The sequence below is a fragment of the Erythrolamprus reginae genome, chromosome 6, assembly GCF_031021105.1.
Source record: "Erythrolamprus reginae isolate rEryReg1 chromosome 6, rEryReg1.hap1, whole genome shotgun sequence".
Taxonomy (NCBI): domain Eukaryota; kingdom Metazoa; phylum Chordata; class Lepidosauria; order Squamata; family Dipsadidae; genus Erythrolamprus; species Erythrolamprus reginae.
Window position 1 is genome coordinate 81,245,540 of NC_091955.1, and position 20,922 is coordinate 81,266,461.

Here is a 20,922-nt window from a genome sequence, read left to right on the forward strand (position 1 = left end):
AGGCTTGCAGGAGGCCATTGCAGTCAAAAATGGAGCTCAGTAGCCCATTTTCATTGGCAGAGTACTCAGGCTCCCCACAAGCACCCTCGACACAAGTGACATCGAGCTGTTGTTCACATAGAACAGCGTTTCTCAATTACAGTGATACCTTGTCTTACAAACCCCTCATCATACAAACTTTTTGAGATACAAACCCGAGGTTTAAGATTTTTTTGCCTCTTCTTCCAAACTATTTTCACCTTACAAACCCAAGCTGCTGCCACTGTGATGCCCCGCCTCCAGACTTCTGTTGCCAGCGAAGCGCCCGTTTTTGCACTGCTGGGATTCCCCGGAGGCTCCCCTCCATGGGAAACACCACCTCTGGACTTCTGTGTTTTTGCAATGCAGCAGGGGAATCCCAGCAGCGCAAAAACAGGCGCTTCGCTGGCAACAGAAGTCCGGAGGTGGGGTTTCCCAGTGAAGGGAGCCTCAGCGAAATTGCAGCATCACAAAAACACTGAAGTCCGGAGGTGGGGTTTCGAGGACTTCCATGTTTTTGTGATGGTGCAATTTATCTGAGGCTCCCCTCGCTGGAAACCCCACCTCCGGAATTCTGTTGCCAGCGAAGCACCTGTTTTTGCACTGCTGGGATTCCCCTGCAGCATTACAAAAACACGGAAGTCCGGAGGTGGGGTTTCCCATGGAGGGGAGCCTCAGGGAAATCCCAGCAGTGCAAAAATGGGCGCTTCGGCTGGCAAAAGGGGTGAGTTTTGGGCTTGCACGCATTAATCACTTTTCCATTGATTCCTATGGGAAACATAGTTTTGTCTTACAAACTTTTCACCTTACAAACCTTGTCCCAGAACCAGTAAGACGAGGTATCACTGTATTTTCTGTTACATACACGCACACACACACACACAAGAAAGAAGTAAACATTTCACACCTCCCCAACTCTCCGCCGGGATGATTGTTTGCAATATTCGGCATGTTTTCGCTAAAAAACCTCAAGCGGCTTGTCAGCATGATTGGGGTGTAATGTGATGCCTTAATTTATTTGGCTTCATGCTGTACACTGCCAACGTTTGTAGTCACAGTAAACATACCGGTCTTTCCTCGTCTCCCCCTGTAGTCACAGTGAAGCCAAGCGCTACATACACTTCGGCATATTTCCTCATCTTAACTTTCGGGAGCCTTGTGTTTGTCTTATTATCTCCGTGCTCTCCTCCTTTCTTTTCAAGCCCTTTAAATATTTTTCCATGGTGTCTCTTAGGGTTTGTTATCTACACTTCATGTCTACTGTTATGTGCTGTGTGCTATTGTTCAGTGCAACCCCCCCTGCTCCCTGCGGCAAAAAAACCACATTCCCTGGGGTCATGTGCCCCCTGTTATCCCTCCGTGCCCCCCCCAAGGGCGCCCCACTATCGTAAACTACTCAAGACTCATTTATACCGCCAGGCATGGGGGAGTTGAGATATTCCTCCCCCCTAGGCCATTACAAGTTATGCATGGTATGTCTGTGTGTATGTTTGGTTTTATAATAAGGGTTTTTAGTTGTTTTATTATTGGATTGTCACATGCTGTTTTTATCATTGTTGTTAGCCGCCCCGAGTCTACGGAGAGGGGCGGCATAGAAATCCAATAAATTATTATTTATTATTATTTGAGAAGCACTGACATTTAAGTCGAGAAAAATTCATAAAATAATGTATGAATGAGAATCTAATTGCTGGAAACACAGACTCTCCCCTTTCTACCTACAATGGATTTTCTCCAGGTAAATTTGGCAAAGTTTGACCACCCAAACAATGAGAGATCAAGTGAAATGAGTGACTCAGTTGTAAGTTTCTGTATCGGAGCTGCAATCTGATATCTTTTTTATTTACTATGAGGCTGTGTTCCAAAACGCCACTGATTTAGGGTGCTAAAAAAAGATTAAAATTCACTCTAGTGCGCTGCGCTAGGAAAATTAAAAGAGCTTCTCCTTTCTGTTTTATTTGGATTGATTGTATTGTCCTGTGGAGATGAGAAAAGGATTACAAGAGGTAGCAATTTCATTTAAAAAAAAATCAAAACGAAGCCAAATGCAACAAGAGTAAACCTGACTCCTGAAATGTGTTCGGTTCTGATTCCTTCCGTAGATACAAGAAAGCTGAGGAACGAGATCCGCTCATTGCCGCAATGCAAATATTCTTGCCTCGAATTCAGCAGCAGATGATCCAACTTCTTCCTGACAACTCCCATTATTCTGTGCTCCTTCAGAAACAGATCTTAAAAATTTTCTATGCACTTGTTCAGGTATGGACCTGTTTACTGAAATCAGAATTCCCACTCACCCACCTACCCCCCAAAAACCCTACCCCTTTTTGGAATTGTGACCCACGAATGCATATTTTGAAATACCGTATTTTTTCGGAGTATAAGACTGTTCTGTCTGGGTCCCTCCAGAGGCAAACACCAACCCAAAAAGAGAATCCAGACACACTGGTAAAAATCAAAGGCAGTTTATAGAATTCAAAGCAAACACGGGTAACAGAAAATGTCCTTACAAACAGGAACACGCTGAAACTTCAAAGATGTTTCACGAAGGCCATGAAATAAAACAGGATTCTTGCTGTCAAAAACAACGCTGGAGATAACAAACATACGCCTCCCCCAAGTCTTCCAGTCTTCTAGGCCACAAGCCAAGATCAGAGACGCCGAGAAGCAAAGCATGGTCACAGAACTTCCAGTTGATAACGTTCCACATGGCTGAAAAGGCTTGCCTGCCTTTTAAACCCTGCTGAGGAGAACCACACCCAAACCCAGCTGTTGCCAATTCAGTGATGCCAATACCTTTCTAATTGATCCCGTCTCTGAGCTGCACGTCTCTGTCTCATGTCAATTATAGCCTGTGCTTCCTCATCCAATGAGGCCAGGCTACAGGCTGGGGAGAGTCCCCCCCCCGGGGCTCTCAGGCTGCTCCCCCCTCATCCTCTTCCTGACTTTCCTCTCCCCCGTCTGCCTGATCCTCCCCCTCCTGTTCATTGTCCTCCTCCTTCGGGCCTGGATCCAGCAGAGACGCAGCTGGTCCCTGAACAGCCTCATGCTGAATCACAACAAAGACGCACCTTCCTTCCCCTAAAAAGAGGCTGAAAATTTGTGTGCATCTTATATAACAAATGTAGCTTTTTTCAAAGCTTTTATTTCCAGCCCTAACAAGGTGCTAACGACCTTCCCGGCTTGCAGGATTCTTTCATTCCTACTCCCTCTGAAGAAGTTTTTTTTCCCATTACCAAGTCTTTGCAGGCTTGTTTTCATTGCTGCTTCCTCCAAAGAAGATTTTTTTTCAGCCCTAACCAGGGGATAAAATAATGTGCCGAAGCTGACCAGACTAAGGATGCTTGCCAGATGAATACCTGATAGGTAGATTTCCCCCCCTATTTTCCACCCCCAAAACTAAGATTTATCTTATAATCCGGTGTGTCTTATACTCTGAAAAATATGGGCCGCTACTTTCAAACCTGTGTGTTTCATTTTTAGACATACAGCATTTGATTAAAAATGTAATGAGACTATATCTTATTTATTATTAGATTTTTATCATGCCTTAAATAACTCAGGGCAGCGAACATACCTAGTACTCCTTCCTCCTCCTCTTTTACCCTACAACAACAACCCTGTGAGGTGGGCTGGTCTGAGAGAGAGAGAATGACTGGCTCAAAACCACCCAACTGGCTTTCATGACTAAGGCAGGACTAAAACCCAGTCTCCCAATTTCCAGGCCAGTACCTTCACCATTGCACTGAATCAGTTCTCTTACAAACGTTTTACAAACATTTCTTTACTGTTTACATTGAATTATAGAATGGAATGGAATGGGAAAGAATAGAATAGAATAGAATTCTTTATTGGCCAAGTGCTATTGGACACACAAGGAATTTGTCTTGGTGCATATGCTCCCAGTGTACATAAAAGAAAAGATACATTTATCAAGAATCATAAGATACAACACTGAGTGATTGTTCTGGATTCTGGTTAGAGCTTTGGTTAAATTGGAAATAACGCTTACTGAATGCAGGGTTTCATAAACAAAAACTCCATCTTTATTTTCTCCTCTCCTCCGTATTTAAAATGCATTACAGGCAGTCCAATTCTCTCCTCTCATATCTTAATGATTAGGGCATACAAAAACATTCCTCCAGCTCTCCTCCCTTATCTTAAGATTTATGTCTAGGCAGCGTAGTTCAAAGCAACACAAACAGCTTTTAAATAGCAGAGAATAAACTAGCTTCCTTCGTAGCCACATCGGCACACGTCCACGATGGATTTACAACATTGAAAACTCCGCCCTTCTTCCCCGCTGGCACCCGGACGTGACAAATAAATCACTTTAGTAATTAACCTGTTCCTCCCCTTAATACCTCTTCCCTAACACTCGTTCCTTGCGCCTCTGCACCCTCCTGAAATGTGGATTTAACCATCTATTATCTGTCTCTTCTTCACTGGAGTCTGGACTCATAGCAACGTCCTGTGGCTGGCCTCCCACCTGTTCTGACACCTGTAACCCAGGACCTGCCACTAATTCATAAACACTATCTGTATCAGAGTCTGCAAACTCTTCGCCATCCTCCAGCTGACCAGGAGTATATACAACAGTGATAGTCATAGGATATTAAATAAACATTCAAATTATACTAGGAAACTAAATAAAACAGACAATAAATAAATTGTCTGTATGTTTTGTAATATATAGTCAGAGGCTGCATATTTAAGGTATTCAACAATATTGATATTCTCTTCTTTCCTCCTTTTTTAACTTCAGTACGCTTTGCCACTTCAGCTGGTGAATAACCAAACGATGACTCAGTGGATGGAGATTTTCCGGACTGTCATTGACAGAAGCGTGCCCCCTGTAAGGTTTACATTACTGGACAGCTTTAATATCCTTTGAGCGCATTGGCAAAAAGGGGAGTTTAGGTTGAGGAACATTTTTATCCAATTATATGGAGGTCTTGTATTGTCACATTCTTGTATTTTAAAAGAAGAGAGGGTGTCCAGCAAACCTGGAAAACAGAAATCAGGGAAATTGGCAGTTTGGGAAATATCAGGGGGGGAAACGGAATAACTCAGGGAAAAAAACCTATATTAAAATGGTTGAAAGTCTCAGGGAAAAATCATGTAAAAAAACCAACGGATCGCGCTGCCTGGCAGAGTCCAGCAAAAATGAGCATAACTCTGGCAACAACTTGCTTCCTCAGCTACTGATATTTCTCCATGGCTTATCCATTTGGTATTTGTTTGTTTGTTTGTTTGTTTGTCTGTCTGTCTCTCTCTCTCTCTCTCTCCCTCCCTCCCTCCCTCCCTCCCTCCCTCCCTCCCTCCCTCCCTCCCTCCCTCCCTCCCTCCATCCATCCATCCATCTATCTATCTATCTATCTATCTATCTAGTATGCCACCCCTCTCCGCAGACTCGGGGCAGCTAACAACAGTGATAAAAAACAGCATGTAACAATCCAATACTAAACAACTAAAAAAAACCTTATTATAAAACCAAACATACATACAAACATACCATGCGTAAATTGTAAGGCCTAGGGGGAAAGAATATCTCAGTTCCCCCATGCCTGATGGCAGAGGTGGGTTTTAAGAAGTTTACGAAAGGCAAGGAGGGTGGGGGCAATTCTAATCTCTGGGGGGAGTTGGTTCCAAAGGGGCGGGGCCGCCACAGAGAAGGCTCTTCCCCTGGGTCCCGCCAAATGACATTGTTTAGTTGACGGGACCCGGAGAAGGCCCACTCTGTGGGACCTAACTGGTCGCTGGGATTCGTGCAGCAGAAGGCGGTCCCTGAGATAATCTGGTCCAGTGCCTCTACAATTTTATGCATGGTATATCTGTATGTATGTTTGGTTTTTATAATAATGGGTTTTTAACTGTTTTTAGTATTGGATTATTATTATATGCTGTTTTATTACTGTTGTTAGCTGCCCCGAGTCTGCGGAGGGGGGCGGCATATAAATCAAATCAAATCAATCAATCAATCAATCAATCAATCAATAAGTCTGTCCGTCCGTCCATCCATCCATCCATCCTCCTGATTGTGAGGCGAGAGCTCCACCTCTAGGCCACCACCTCACTCAGGTATCTAAATGCCATTGCTACTGCTAAATTGTGACTAGAAGCTATGAAAGCTATAGATTCTTCTTATCATGCTGCATTAATGTTAAGTGCTCTCTCATGGCTATTGATGGCTAATAGTTCTTTCCTTTGGTTAGGAAACTCTGCAGGTTGATGAAGATGACCGGCCAGAATTGGTGTGGTGGAAATGTAAGAAGTGGGCTTTTCGGATTGTTGCTCGTCTTTTTGAAAGGTTATTATGCTAATAACAAAGAATGACATTACTAAATCCTGTTTTGGCATGTTTACAATGTTTCCAAATTGTAAATATTTTTTAAAAAATTGCCCCAAATTCAAATATCAGCAAATCTTCCAAAAAAATAATAATGTTCAATCGGCTATACAAATCTGGCAATTTTAATGGAATTTGTCCCTTCCTTTTGCCCTAAAGATTGCCTTTAATTGCATGAGTGAAAATTAATGGGAAGTTTAATGATAACGAGGTGTACTTTAATATCTTTGTATAGAGTAATATATTTATGTTCTTTTACTTTTACCTTTTTAAAGGTATGGTAGTCCCGGAAATGTAACAAAAGAATATTTTGAATTTTCTGAATTCTTCTTGAAAACTTATGCTACGGGAATCCAGCAGGTAAGGCTTGTCTTATTTAGAGAAATAACATGGCAATATGGTAGCAAGCATTTTAACCTGCTCTTTTGTAGCATACTGAAGACATTGTTAGATAAAAGAGTGCTGTTTATACCACTTGGATAAGCCTTGGATAAGAGATTGTGGAAGATGATTGATCATATCCTGTAAAATAGAATAGAATAGAATTTTATTGGCCAAGTGTGATTGGACACACAAGGAATTTGTCTTGGTGCATATGCTCTCAGTGTACATAAAATAAAATATACATTTGTCAAGAATCATGTGGTACGACACTTAATGATTGTCATAGGGGTCAAATGAGCAATCAAGAAGCAATATTAATAAAAATCTTAGGATATAAGCAACAAGTTACAGTCATACAGTCAACATGGGAGGAAATGGGTGATAGGAATGATGAGAAAAACTAGTAGAATAGAAGTGCAGATTTAGTAGAAAGTCTGACAGTGCTGAGGGAATTATTTGTTTAGTAGAGTGATGGCGTTCGGAAAAAAACTGTTCTTGTGTCTAGTTGTCTTGGTGTGCAGTGCTCTGTAGCGACGTTTTGAGGGTAGGAGTTGAAACAGTTTGTGTCCAGGATGTGAGGGGTCAGTAAATATTTTCCCCGCCCTCTTTTTGACTCGTGCAGTATACAGGTGTTCAATGGAAGGCAGGTTGGCAGCAATTGCTTTTTCTGCAGTTCTGATTGTCCTCTGAAGTCTGTGTCGGTCCTGTTGGGTTGCAGCATCAAACCAGATAGTTATAGAGGTGCAGATGACAGACTCAATGATTCCTCTGTAGAACTGTATCAGCAGCTCCTTGGGCAGTTTGAGCTTCTTGAGCTGGCGCAGAAAGAACATTCTTTGTTGTGCTTTTTTGATGATGTTTTTAGGTCTTGAGATATGATAGAACCTAGAAATTTGAAGGTCTCTACTGTTGATACTGTGTTGTCTAGTATTGTGAGAGGTGGAAGGGTGGAAGGGTTTCTCCTAAAGTCTACCACCATTTCTACGGTTTTGAGTGTGTTCAGTTCTAGATTGTTCTGGTCACACCACAAGGATAGTTGTTCAACTTCCCGTCTGTATGCGGATTCATCATTGTCTCGAATGAGTCCGATCACTGTTGTGTTTATAAGTTGTTATGGATAATGAAGATGCTTGCATTCTCTTAATCGAAACAGCCTAAATTTTAGTACACTGCTCAAAAAAAAAAAAGGGAACACTCAAAGAACACACCCTATATCTGAATGAATGAAATATTCTCATTGAATACTTTGTTCTGTAGAAAGTTGAATGTGCTGGCAACATGTGAAATTGATTGTCAATCAGTGTTGCTTCCTAAGTGGACACTTTGATTTCACAGAAGTTTGATTTACTTGGAGTTATATTGTGTTGTTTAAGTGTTCCCTTTATTTTTTTGAGCAGTACATATACAACCCATTAAAAGCCCCTAATTTTACTGACACTTCACTTAAACAGAAAGTTCTATTACGGGAAGTAATTTTTTATTTATTTATTTATTCATTCATTTGTCCAATACACAATACATATGGAAGAGAATCGACATGAAGTAATATATATAAAGATAATATGTAAAAATAGAGGAGAAGATATATGAAAGGAAGAAAATATATATGATATATGAGATAAAGGAAAGACAATTGGACAGGGGAAGAAAGGCACACTAGTGCACTTATGTACGCCCCTTACTGACCTCTTAGGAACCTGGAGAGGTCAATCATGGATAGTCTAAGGGAGAAATGTTGGGGGTTAGAGGTTGACACTATTGAGTCCGGTAATGAGTTCCACGCTTCGACAACTCGATCGTTAAAGTCATATTTTTTACAGTCAAGTATATAGCGGTTAATATTAAGTTTGAATCTGTTGTGTGCTCTTGGGTTGTTGTGGTTGAAGCTGAAGTAGTCATTGACCGGTAGGACGTTGCAGCTTATGATCTTGTGGGCAATACTTAAATCGTGTTTTAGGTGCTGTAGTTATAAGCTTTCTAGACCCAGGATTGTTAGTCTATTTTCGTAGGGTATTCTGTTTTGAGTGGAGGAGTGAAGGGCTCTTCTGGTGAAATATCTAAATGATAACAAAGTAATGTTTGTTATCATTTAGTTGACTGTTCAGAGGACTGGATTCGGGCCACAGTTTCCAGCTGATGATCCTAATGGGAATCTTCTTTAAAGGATATCATTTTCATCATTTTAATTCAGGAAATAGTTAATGGATCAACAGGAGTCTCTAAGAAAGTCCAGGATACATTTTCTATGGAAATGTGATTGCTAGCTTTACTTCTTTAAGTCAGATCTTTCTCCATCATATCAACCTGTTAGTTAAAATTAAAATGTCATCTAGGATGTGAGAAATACATTAGCTTTTATCCTTTGCTTAAAATGATTGTTCAGGGTTTTTTTTCACAATACTTCAAACAAGATGGCTCAGTGTTGAGTTCTGATTGTATAGACTTACGTCACAATTTTCTTTCAATTTTGCTTTAGGTACTCCTAAAAATCTTGGATCAATACAGGCAGAAAGACTATGTAGCTCCACGTGTCCTTCAACAAACATTAAACTATCTGAACCAGGGAGTCCATCACTGTATAACCTGGAAGCAGATGAAACCCCATATGCAGGTCAGTATAACAGTAGCAGTTTGTGCCCGTGGATAAACTCTGAAAACACTAGTGAGAACTTTTATGATAATTTTGAAACTGAAGTAACAACTGAGCGAGTTATAACTGTAACGGCAACTCAGCCGCAGGCACAAAGATAGCGTATGTCCCCCAACAATCTGGGTCTTCATTTTACCGACCCCAAAAGGATGGAAGGCTGAGTCAACTTTGAGTCGGTCAGGATCGAACTCTTGGCAGTAGGTAGAGTTAGCCTGAAATACTGCATTCGAACCACTGCATCGCAGCGGTTCAGATAATCAGTTAATTACAGTTATTTCATTTGCCTCTATTTCTGTCTTACACATGCCTGTATTTATTTGTTTGTTTGTTTGTTTGTTTGTTTGTGTATTCATTCATTCATTCATCCATCCATTCATTCTCATTCATTCATTCATTCATTTATTAGATTTGTATGCCGCCCCTCTCCGTAGACTCGGGGCGGCTAACAACAATAGTGAAACAATATGAACAAATCTAATATTTAAGTTAATTTTAAAAACCCTTATTTAAGAAACCAATCATACACACAGGCATACCATGCATAAATTTTATAAGCCTAGGGGGAGGGGATATCTCAATTCCCCCATGCCTGACGACAGAGGTGGGTTTTAAGGAGCTTACGAAAGGCAAGGAGGGTGGGGGCAACTCTGATCTCTGGGGGGAGTTGGTTCCAGAGAGTCGGGGCCGTCACAGAGAAGGCTCTTCCCCTGGTCCCGCCAGACGGCATTGTTTAGTCGACGGGACCCAGAGAAGGCCAACTCTGTGGGACCTAACTGGTCGCTGGGATTCGTGCGGCAGAAGGCGGTCCCAGAAATATTCTGGTCCGATGCCATGAAGGGCTTTATAGGTCATAACCAACACTTTGAATTGTGACCGGAAACCGATCGGCAACCAATGTAGACTGGTGTTGGTGTAACATGGGCATATTTAGGAAAGCCCATGATTGCTCTCGCAGCTGCATTCTGCACGATCTGAAGTTTCCGGACACTCTTCAAAGGTAGCCCCATGTAGAGAGCATTACAGTAGTCGAGGTGATGAGGGCATGAGTGACTGTGAGCAGTGACTCCCGGTCCAAGTAGGGCCGCAACTGGTGCACCAGGCGAACCTGGGCAAATGCCCCCCTCGCCACAGCTGAAAGATGATTCTCTAATGTGAGCTGTGGATCAAGGAGGATGCCCAAGTTGCAGATAGATGGAATTGTAAGGTCAGTTTCCAGAAATAGTCATGTTTAACTTACAAGATACTGCATCAAATGTAAGGCTGTTACCTAGTGGATCTTTTGCCATTTGTCGTGTCCCCCCCCCCCCCCACGTCATTATGTAAAAGGTGTGATATGAGTCACTGCAGTGCAAATTCCCACGAATAGTACAAATTGTGCTAGAGCTATTATTGAAGTTTCAGTCACAATGTCCCAAGGTGGGTAGTCAACTTGGCTTTAGCATTCCAAATCAGTTTCTAAATGGGTAGAGAATAGCACATCCTTGTATGAAGGATCTATTGTAGAAGGAAAGATGGAGTGGGATGTAGCAATCCGCGTCATGTCCTCAGCATTAAAACTCCTCCATCCAATGTAGAGATTTGTCTGAAGTCCTAAAGTACTAATTCCTGAATCCTGAGATTTTATCAAGTGGGATTATGGAGCATTGTCAGGAAAAGAAGCAGTTGCTTTAAGGCAGTGTTTTTCAATTATTTTCTGTTAATTATTATTCAATTATTTTCTGTTAATTACTTTCAATTATCTCACCCATCTCTGCCAGGACGATTGTTTGCAATATTCAGCATGTTTTCGCTGAAAAAACTCAAGTGGCTTATCAGCGTGATTGGGGTGTAATGTGTTTAAGTGACATCTTAATTTATTTGGCATCATCATCATCATCATTATTATTACAGTATTATTATTATTATTATTATTTATTGGATTTGTATGCCGCCCCTCTCCGCAGACTCGGGGCAGCTAACAACAGCAGTAAAACAGTACAACAAAATCCAATACTAAAAAAAAAAAAAAGGCAGTTAAAAACCCATTATATAAAAACCAATCATACATACAAACATACCATACATAAAATTGTGAAGGCCTAGGGGGAAAGTGTATCTTAGTTCCTCCATGCCTGGCGACAGAGGTGGGTTTTAAGCAGCTTACGAAAGGCAAGGAGGGTGGGGGCAATTCTAATCTCTGGGGGGGAGTTGGTTCCAGAGGGTCGGGGCCGCCACAGAGAAGGCTCTTCCTCTGGGTCCTGCCAAGTGACATTGTTTGGTTGACGGGACCAGGAAAAGACCCACTCTGTGGGACCTAACTGGTTGCTGGGATTCGTGCGGCAGAAGGCGGTCCCTGAGATATTCTGGCCCGGTGCCATGAAGGGCTTTATAGGTCATAACCAACACATGATGTCCACTCCCAACATTTTTAGACACAGTAAACGTAACGGTCTTTCCTCGTCTCATACCATACGCTTTGTTATATTTCCTCACCTTAGCTTTTGGGAGACTTACATTTGTCTCACTATCTCCGTCTCTCTCCTCCTTTCTTTTCATCCCTGTTAAATATTTTTCCATGGGGTCTCTTAAGATCTATTATATGCACATTATAGCTCCTATTCTGTGCTGTGTGCTATTGTTCACTACAAAAATCCCCTACTCCCTAAAGCAAAATAAGCACATTCCCCAGGAACACCTGCCCCCCCCGGCATCGCTCCACGCTCCCCCCAGGGGGCCCACCCCACTACTTGAGAAGCACTGCTTTAAGGAGATGCAGAAAGAGGCAGCACAGTATGTTTTGTGCAACTCCAGAGTGCTGCATTGCCATAGAATTTTCATTTTTATGTTATCTCTTTCCTAAAACCCTTTACAGATGATATTAGGAGATTAGAACTGGCCCCACCCTCCTTGTCTTTCGTAAGTTACTCAAGACCCATCTATACCGCCAGGCATGGGGGAGTTGAGACACCTTTCCCCCAGGCTTTTTTTTATATTTAAGTTTGGATATGTATGTGTTGTTTGCTTTTTAAATATGATAGGGTTTTTATGTGCTTTTTAATATTAGATTTGTTTTCGCTAGAATATTGTTTTTATTGTTGTTGTGAGCTGCCCGGAGTCTTCAAAGAGGAGCGGCATACAAATCTAATAAATTGAATTGAATTGAATTGAATTTCTCTGCATACATAATTTTAGAAATATTATTTTAAGGGAAGTGTTATATTTGGCTTAGTAAACATTGGCAGCAGTGGTGAAATGTCCCCAGTTCGTTCAGGCCTGTTGGTGGAGAGCTGGTCGTGAATAGAATAGAATAGAATTTTTATTGGCCAAGTGTGATTGGACACACAAGGAATTTGTCTTGGTGCATATGCTCTCAGCGTACATAAAATAAAATATACATTTGTTAATAATCATGTGGTACAACACTTAATGATTGTCATAGGGGTCAAATAAGCAATGAAGAAGCAATATTAATAAAAATCTTAGGATATAAGCAACAAGTTACAGTCATACAGTCAACATGGGAGGAAATGGGTGAAAGGAATGATGAGAAAAACTAGTAGAATAGAAGTGCAGGGAGCGCGAGTCTCCGCCCACCCGCCTGGACGTCACCATGTGGGTTCTTTTGCCTTCTGCACATGCAAAGAAAGCTTTGCGCATGAGCAGAGGTTAAAAGAACCCAAATGGAGGCGTCTGGGTGCGTGGGTAGAGGCTCGCAGGCCCTTCACGACCAGCTCTCTGACGACCGATAGGCACGAGTGAAGCAAGAGCATTTCAACCCTGCTTTGGGCCATTGGCTATCTCTTATATATATTATTTATATGTATTTATTAGATTTGTATGCCACCCCTCTCCGAAGACTCCGGGCAGCATACAAATCTACCACCTCATAAAAGTTCTAACTGTGGAGAAAACAGATAAAAAATAAAGGTTGAATAAACAAACATATTCAATTACATTTTATTTCCTCTTTGCTTTTCTTATTAGACTTTGTGTGAAGATGTCATCTTTTCTCTGATGTGTTATAAAGATGAGGACGAAGAACTGTGGCAGGAGGACCCATATGAATACATTCGCATTAAGTTTGGTAATTTTTTATTTGTCTGTTGTCACTGATATCTGCTTCTGGAAAATGCCTGGTGACGATACACATTGCTTCTGCCACACAAATCCCAGCGGCTGATAAGGTCCCACAGAGTTGGCCTTCTCTGGGTCCCATTGACTAAACAATGTCGTCTGGTGGGGCCCAGGGGAAGAGCCTTCTCTGTGGCGGCCCTGGCTCTCTGGAACTAACTCCCCCCGGAGATCAGAACTGTCCCCACCCTCCTTGCCTTTTCTAAGTTGTTGAAAACTCACCTTTGCCGCCAGGCATGGGGAAATTGACATCTCCCCTAACTACTGCTTTATGTATGGTTTGATTGGGTTGTGTGATTATTTTATTAATAAGGGTTTTTAAATTGTGTTTTTAAATATTGGATTTGTATATTGTTATTGTTGTGAACCGCCCCGAGTTCTCGGAGAGGAGCGGCATACAAATCTAATTAAAAATTATTATTATTATTATTATTATTATTATTATTATTATTATTATTATTATTATTATTATTATTGCTGTTGGTACAGCTAGGCTATGAGACCGTTGACATACACCGAGCAGAGAATTTTAACAGAGTGTGGGTGTGTGATAAAGCCAAAGAAACAAAGACACAGACTTAGTTATTCTTAATAAGTGCTATTTACATATAGACAAAAGATAGAAATATTCCATAAGAAGCACTAAGCAAATACAAGATGATAAGCACTAAGCAAATACACTCCCCCCATCAAGGCAAAGTAAAAATGACTGAGCAGAAATGAACGTTACAGCGTCATTTGAGGGAAGGAGTACTGGCGCCCTCTTATGACGAACCAGCCTAGAATATTTAACAGTTAAAGTGATAGTACAGGTTTACAGTGGCAAACCCTAACAAACATGTACCCTGTACCAACAATTGCTGTGCATTTATATCAGCCAACACTTGGGGGGGTTGTTTGTACAAAAGCGGATGACATATTATACTGTACTGCAGAGTGCCCATACATATGATTGCTTATGCAGTCCACCCCACTCCTAAGCTCCTGTTTTCCATAAACTTATGAACTATGATTGTCGAGAAAAGTGTATAAAAAGTGGGAAAGGAAGTTGACAGACGCAAAATAAGGATGTAGTAAAAAGATAAGACGTTGGTTGTGAGCAGTTCATCTCTCAAGTGATTACTATTTACTTATTTATTTATTCAATTTTTATGCCACCCGTCTCCTTAGACTCAGGGTGGCTTACAACATGTTAGCAATAGGACTTTTTTTTAAACAGAACTAGGCTATTGCCCCCACAATCCGTGTCCTCATTTTACCCACCTCAGAAGGATGGAAGGCTGAGTCAACCCTGAGCCGGTGATGAGATTTGAACCGCTGACCTACAGATCTACAAGTCAGCTTCAGTGGCCTGCAGTACAGCACTCTACCTGCTGCGCCACCCCAGCTCATCTATATTATATACTATATTATAAAGATACACATGTTTGTTTCAGTTGAGGATCATGCCATGGACAGGTGATGAAAAATGAAATAGTAAAGTACAGTAGAACCTTTGGCCACGATGATCATTCATTCCATAACTTTGCCCGCAACCCGATTTGGTAATTTTGAAAATTTGGTGCTTACAAAAAAAAAATGGCATTGAAGGGGAAATGAGCCATGAAAAAAAAAAGTGCTTTTTGGGGGGTTTTAACCCAATTTGGTCGTGGTCAGAAGCATTTGTGACCAAAGGTTAGAAAAATGACTTTGGCAGTGCAGCCAAGGCTAGTCAGGATTTACACTTCTTTTACGAAGTTCAAGGTAATCTACTTGGAGATTCTTGGCCTTTTAAAATTCTTTTGATCTTGTGTTTTTTTGTTCTTTATCTTTATATTGTTTATTTTTCTATTCATTCATTCATTCATTCATTCATTCATTCATTCATTCATTCATTCATTCATTCATTAGATTTATATGCCGTTTTTATCCCCATTACTTTCTTTTTTTATATTCTAAAGCAAAAAAGAGCTTACATAAAAACCAATTACTAGCCTATCCATGTTTTGTCACATTTATAATGATTTCTTAAATTGTCAGTGTTTGTGTAGTAATATCCGTTTCCAAATTTTTCAAGATGTGTTTGAGGATTACGTATCCCCTACGACAGCAGCGCAGATACTTCTGTACACTGCGGCGAAAAAGCGAAAAGAGGTACGTCTCATAATTTTGTCAAAATATGATGGCTTTTAAAATAGTCGAATAGTATTTGTCTGTGTGTTCTTTAAGTACAGTTGAGGCATTTATATTCATGTCCTTCCAGTTGTAAAATAAAGTATTAAATATATACTGGTATTTATCTTTAGGATCTTTGTGCTTGAGTATGTAACTTGTACCATTCCTACAATTGGAATGCTATCTGTTAGTACTTTGTACAAAACAGTTGGGTTTGCAAGCTAACAATGAATGCTTGTATGTGTTGAAGTACTATAGCTTTAAGCGGTAGTGTTGCAAATTGCCATAAGAGGGAGCCAGAAAGCATAATTCTCTCTCTCTGCTCTCTCTGTTCATTCTGCTGATTCACTATGACTGATGTAGTAAGCTCTGTGTGTTTGATGTTAGTTTTGATGTATTTGTAAATTGTAATGTATGTCTGATAAGACAAAAACAGGCTTGTAATATTATTCAACAATTAAATATGTTAAAGGGTTAAATAAGGTTCAGGAGGGAAGTGTTTTTAATAGGAAAGTGAACACAAGAAGAAGGGGATACAATCGGAAGTTAGTTGGGGGAAAGATCAAAAGCAACATGAGAAAATATTATTTGACTGAAGGAGTAGTAGATCCTTGGAACAAACTTCCAGCAGACGTGGTTGGTAAATCCACAGTAACTGAATTTAAACATGCCTGGGATAAACATATATCCATCGTAAGATAAAATACAGGAAATAGTATAAGGGCAGACTAGATGGACCATGAGGTCTTTTTCTGCGGTCAGTCTTCTATGTTTCTATTATTGTGTCAATTTATTGTCAGTTTATTTCACCCCAAAGCAATTCTAGAATTTATGGGCTTTTTTTATTCTGGAAAAAGTACCTGTCAGACTTTCAGACTGTAAATTAAAATATATATTGTACAAGTGTTTTACTGAAACTATCATCTACAGTAGTTTAAAATTATCTTAATGTTGGTGACTTTCCTGTTTGAAGTTTCATTTCTTTACTTTCTTGTTTATGTGTTGTTTGTTTAGGTGTTACCAAAAATGATGGCATTTTGTTATCAGATTCTCACTGAGCCCAACATTGACCCTAGAAAGAAAGATGGGGCATTGCATGTAATTGGATCGCTAGCAGATATTTTGCTGAAGGTAAGACGGTGGTGTTATGTGAAATGCATAATGGTCTTTATCTCCAGAGATTTGACACCCAGGATTCTTTTTCTTTCTTTTTTTTTAAAGGCTTATGTAAGAGCCCAGCTGCATAAGGGTGTCCTTGATTTAAAAGCTTTCAGAATTGATTCTGTAGTTTTCAGGCAGGGCAGGAACTGAGTCTGTTCATTAACATCCAGGACTTAACCAAAAAAGGCTTTAGTAATGCTTTGCAGCCTCTGTAAAAATTGCAGGTTGAATTTGTCCACTGGTTCCAAGAAATAATGGATGGAAACTGACCAAGGAGAAATTCGACCTAGAAATAAGGAGGAACTTTCTGACAGTGAGAACAAGCAACCAATGGAACAGCTTTCTCTTGGAAATCGTGGGAGCTTCATCGCTTGAATCTTTCAAGGAGAGATTGGACTGCCATTTGTCAGAAATGGTGTAGGGTCTCCTGCTGAGCAGGGGTTGGACTAGATCAGAGGTCCTCAAACATGGCCACTTGAAGACTTGTGGACTTCAACTCCCAGAATTCTCATATCTGGCTGGAGAATTCTGGGAGTTGAAGTCCACAAGTCTTGAAGTGGCCATGTTTGGGGACCCCTGGACTAGATGACCCACAAGGTCCCTTCCAACTCCATTAATCTGAATCTGAATTCCCTGGTACAAAATTGAGTTCATTTCTGTATTCCCCAACCCCGTCAGAGGAATCAGTGCTAATAGTGAATGTCCACGTCTGTACCTTGACATTTTAAAGTGCTTCTTATATACACTGCTCAAAAAAGTAAAGGGAACACTTAAACAACACAATATAACTCCAAGTGAATCAAACGTCTGTGAAATCAAACTGTCCACTTAGGAAGCAACACTGATTGACAGTCAAATTTCACATGCTGTTGTGCACATTCAACTTTGTACAAAACAAAGTATTCAATGAGAATATTTCATTCAATCAGATCTAGGATGTGTTCTTTGAGTGTTCCCTTAATTTTTTTGAGCAGTATATTTTGTTCATAATCTGCACGGCATATGCTGAAGCCGTGCAGCTTTGGAAATCTCCTCAAGCTAACTCTCATATTAGGAATTCAGCTTTGGGTTATGCTGTGATTGCATATCCTTGTAGAATTCTTAATAATTGGTCATGGCAAAGTCACATTCTTTACAAGTATTCATTCCGTATAGGCTTCTGTCCATCTATTTTACTTAAGAACCATGATGGCGCAGTGGTTAGAATGTAGTACTGCAGGCTAATTCTGCTGACTGACTGCAATTTGGCAATTCAAATCTCACCAGGCTGAAGGTTGACTCAGCCTTCCATCCTTCTGAGGTGGATAAAATGAGGACCCAGAGTGTTGGGGGCAATAGGCTGACTCTGTAAATTACTTAGAGAAGGTTGTAAAAGCACTATGAAGCAGTATGTACTGTAAGTCTTAAGTGCTATTGCTAGCTAATTAATTAGATTCTTCCTTCCTTCCTTCCTTCCTTCCTTTCTTCCTTCCTTCCTTCTTTCTATTTTTTATGCTGCCCTTCTCCTTAGACTCAGGGCACCTTACAACATGTTAGCAAATAGCACTTTTTGAGAGAGCTATTGCCCCCACAATCTGGGTCCTCATTTTACCCACCTCGGAAGGATGGAAGGCTGAGTCAACCTTGAGCCAGTGATGAGATTTAAACCGCTGACATGCAGATCTAGCAGTAAGCTTTAGTGGCCTGCAGTACTGCACTCTACCAACTGCACCACCTCGGCTCATTACAGATTACAGTGATCCCCCGGTTATTGCGTCCCCGACCATTGCGAACAGGGTAATTTGCGATTTTTTAACCCGGAAGTCAAAACACCATCTGCGCATGCGTGCCCTTTTTTCTATGGGCACGCATGTGTAGATGGCGCCGGGCAGATCAGCTGCTGGGCGGCTTCCCTGGGTCTTCCCCCTCTTGCTGGCGGGAGGGCGAAGCCCCCCCCAGCACCCGCTCGCCCGCCCTTCGCCCTTCGCCCGGGAAGTTCGCCAGGAGTCAGCGGAGAACGGCGCGCCTGTTTTAAAACGATCGGAGCCGGCCGGCTCTGATCGTTTTAACGCAGGCGCGCCGTTCTCCGCTGACTCCTAAAGCAGGGAAGATTGCCAGGAGTCAGCGGAGAACGGCGCGCCTGCTTTAAAACGATCGGAGCCGGCCGGCTCCGATCGTTTTAAAGCAGGCGCGCCGTTCTCCGCTGACTCCTAAAGCGGGGAAGTTCGCCAGGAGTCAGCGGAGAATGGCGCGCCTGCTTTAAAATGAGTCCCGAAGACAAACGCGGAAGTTTGACGTTTGTCTTCGGGACTCATTGGAAAGCTCTGATCGTTTTAAAGCAGGCGCGCCGTTCTCCGCTGACTCCTAAAGCAGGGAAGTTCGCCAGGAGTCAGCGGAGAACGGCGCGCCTGCTTTAAAATGAGTCCCGAAGACAAACGCGGAAGTTTGACGTTTGTCTTCGGGACTCATTGGAAAGCTCCGATCGTTTTAAAGCAGGCGCGCCGTTCTCCGCTGACTCCTAAAGCGGGGAAGTTCGCCAGGAGTCAGTGGAGAACGGCGCGCCTGCTTTAAAATGAGTCCCGAAGACAAACGCGGAAGTTTGACGTTTGTCTTCGGGACTCATTGGAAAGCTCCGATCGTTTTAAAGCAGGCGCGCCGTTCTCCGCTGACTCCTAAAGCGGGGAAGTTCGCCAGGAGTCAGCGGAGAACGGCGCGCCTGCTTTAAAACGATCGGAGCTTTCCAATGAGTCCCAAAGACAAACGTCAAACTTCCGCGTTTGTCTTCGGGACTCATTGGAAAGCCGCGCGGGTGTTTTAAAACGTCGCCGCCGACATGGGGGGCTTGCTAGCACCCCCCCAAACCCGGGTTGGGGGTTCGGGGGGGTGCTAGCGAGCCCCCCATGTCGGCGGCGACGTTTTAAAACAGCCGCCCCGCCCCCAATCTTCGGCTCCTCGCTAGCGCTGCGGAAGTTAAAAACACCATCTGCACATGCGCAGATGGTGTTTTTACTTCCGCAGCGCTACTTCGCGGAAACCCGCTCGTTGCGGGGGGTCCTGGAACGGAACCCTCGCAACGAGCGGGGGATCACTGTACTCCTATTTGGGCTTACATGGCTGGGATGATTGCAGTAACAAACATTGTCACTTCATTTTGTTAGACTAGTGTTTCCCAACCTTAGCAACTTGAAGATATTTGGACTTCAACTCCCAGAATTCTCCAGGCAGCGAATGCTGGCTGGGGAATTCTGGGAGTTGAAGTCCAGATATCTTCAAGTTGCCAAGGTTGGGAAACACTGTGTTAGACAACTCAAGTAGTGTGATATTTTAATTTTATGTTTTGGCATCTACCCTTTTCTTTTGCCGATATCAGGATATTTTTAAAAATTAATTTGAAGCCAGTGTAACCGTTTAAGGATTACATGAGAATTACTATATGTAAAAATGGAAACAAAGGTTTTTCTTTTTTCTGTTAATTATTACCCCTATTAGAAAAGCGTGTTCAAGGATCAGATGGAGTTGATGCTGCAGAATCATGTCTTTCCATTATTTATGTCAAATCATGGATATTTAAGAGCAAGAGTAAGTGAATAGAACATATGCCTTTTTCCATGATGGTTTGGGCTTGTACCTGGGGATAAATAGGTGCTTGTAAAGAGAGTTAATAATATGTTTAGCAGAATCCACGTTCATCTTACTCATTCTCATGCTGAAACTGATTGGAAGGCCAGCATATTGGGACAAAAATTACTACTCCCTTTAACATAATTATTGAGGAGCAGAACTCTGCGTAAGCTTTTGTAAGATTGGGACAAAGATTATTCTATATTTATACATTTGAATAGGCTGATTCCCAGAACGCCACACGAGATAATATCTTGGTTGCTGTTTCGTGTATCATCCTATTTTATATGGTTGTAGTTATTTTATTTCTTGTTACCTTGAAAAACACAATAGGTAATTCCAGTCCTTCATTTCTATCACAGTCTCCCATATTTCCTCTAAATTACATATAGAAGTTGAAGGATAATATTCTGTATAGAAAAGCCTTGAGCACAAAGAATTTTTTTTATGAATCTCGGTCTACGGTTTAAGTGCTGCTTTAATATGAATTATTTTG

The 20,922-nt window shown here is 41.6% G+C and overlaps 1 protein-coding gene across 2 annotated transcripts in view; it reads left to right on the plus strand.

Moving 5' to 3' along the window:
- IPO8 (importin 8) overlaps window positions 1-20,922 on the plus strand; it is a 65,014-nt gene that overhangs the window by 11,403 nt on the left and 32,689 nt on the right. For both annotated transcript variants that reach the window (XM_070756420.1, XM_070756419.1), the window contains exons 5-13: window positions 2,121-2,277; window positions 4,784-4,873; window positions 6,234-6,328; window positions 6,643-6,727; window positions 9,228-9,362; window positions 13,365-13,464; window positions 15,568-15,644; window positions 16,680-16,796; window positions 20,295-20,384. In XM_070756420.1, coding sequence (XP_070612521.1) covers window positions 2,121-2,277; window positions 4,784-4,873; window positions 6,234-6,328; window positions 6,643-6,727; window positions 9,228-9,362; window positions 13,365-13,464; window positions 15,568-15,644; window positions 16,680-16,796; window positions 20,295-20,384 — 946 coding nt within the window. The remainder of the gene's footprint in view (window positions 1-2,120; window positions 2,278-4,783; window positions 4,874-6,233; window positions 6,329-6,642; window positions 6,728-9,227; window positions 9,363-13,364; window positions 13,465-15,567; window positions 15,645-16,679; window positions 16,797-20,294; window positions 20,385-20,922) is intronic.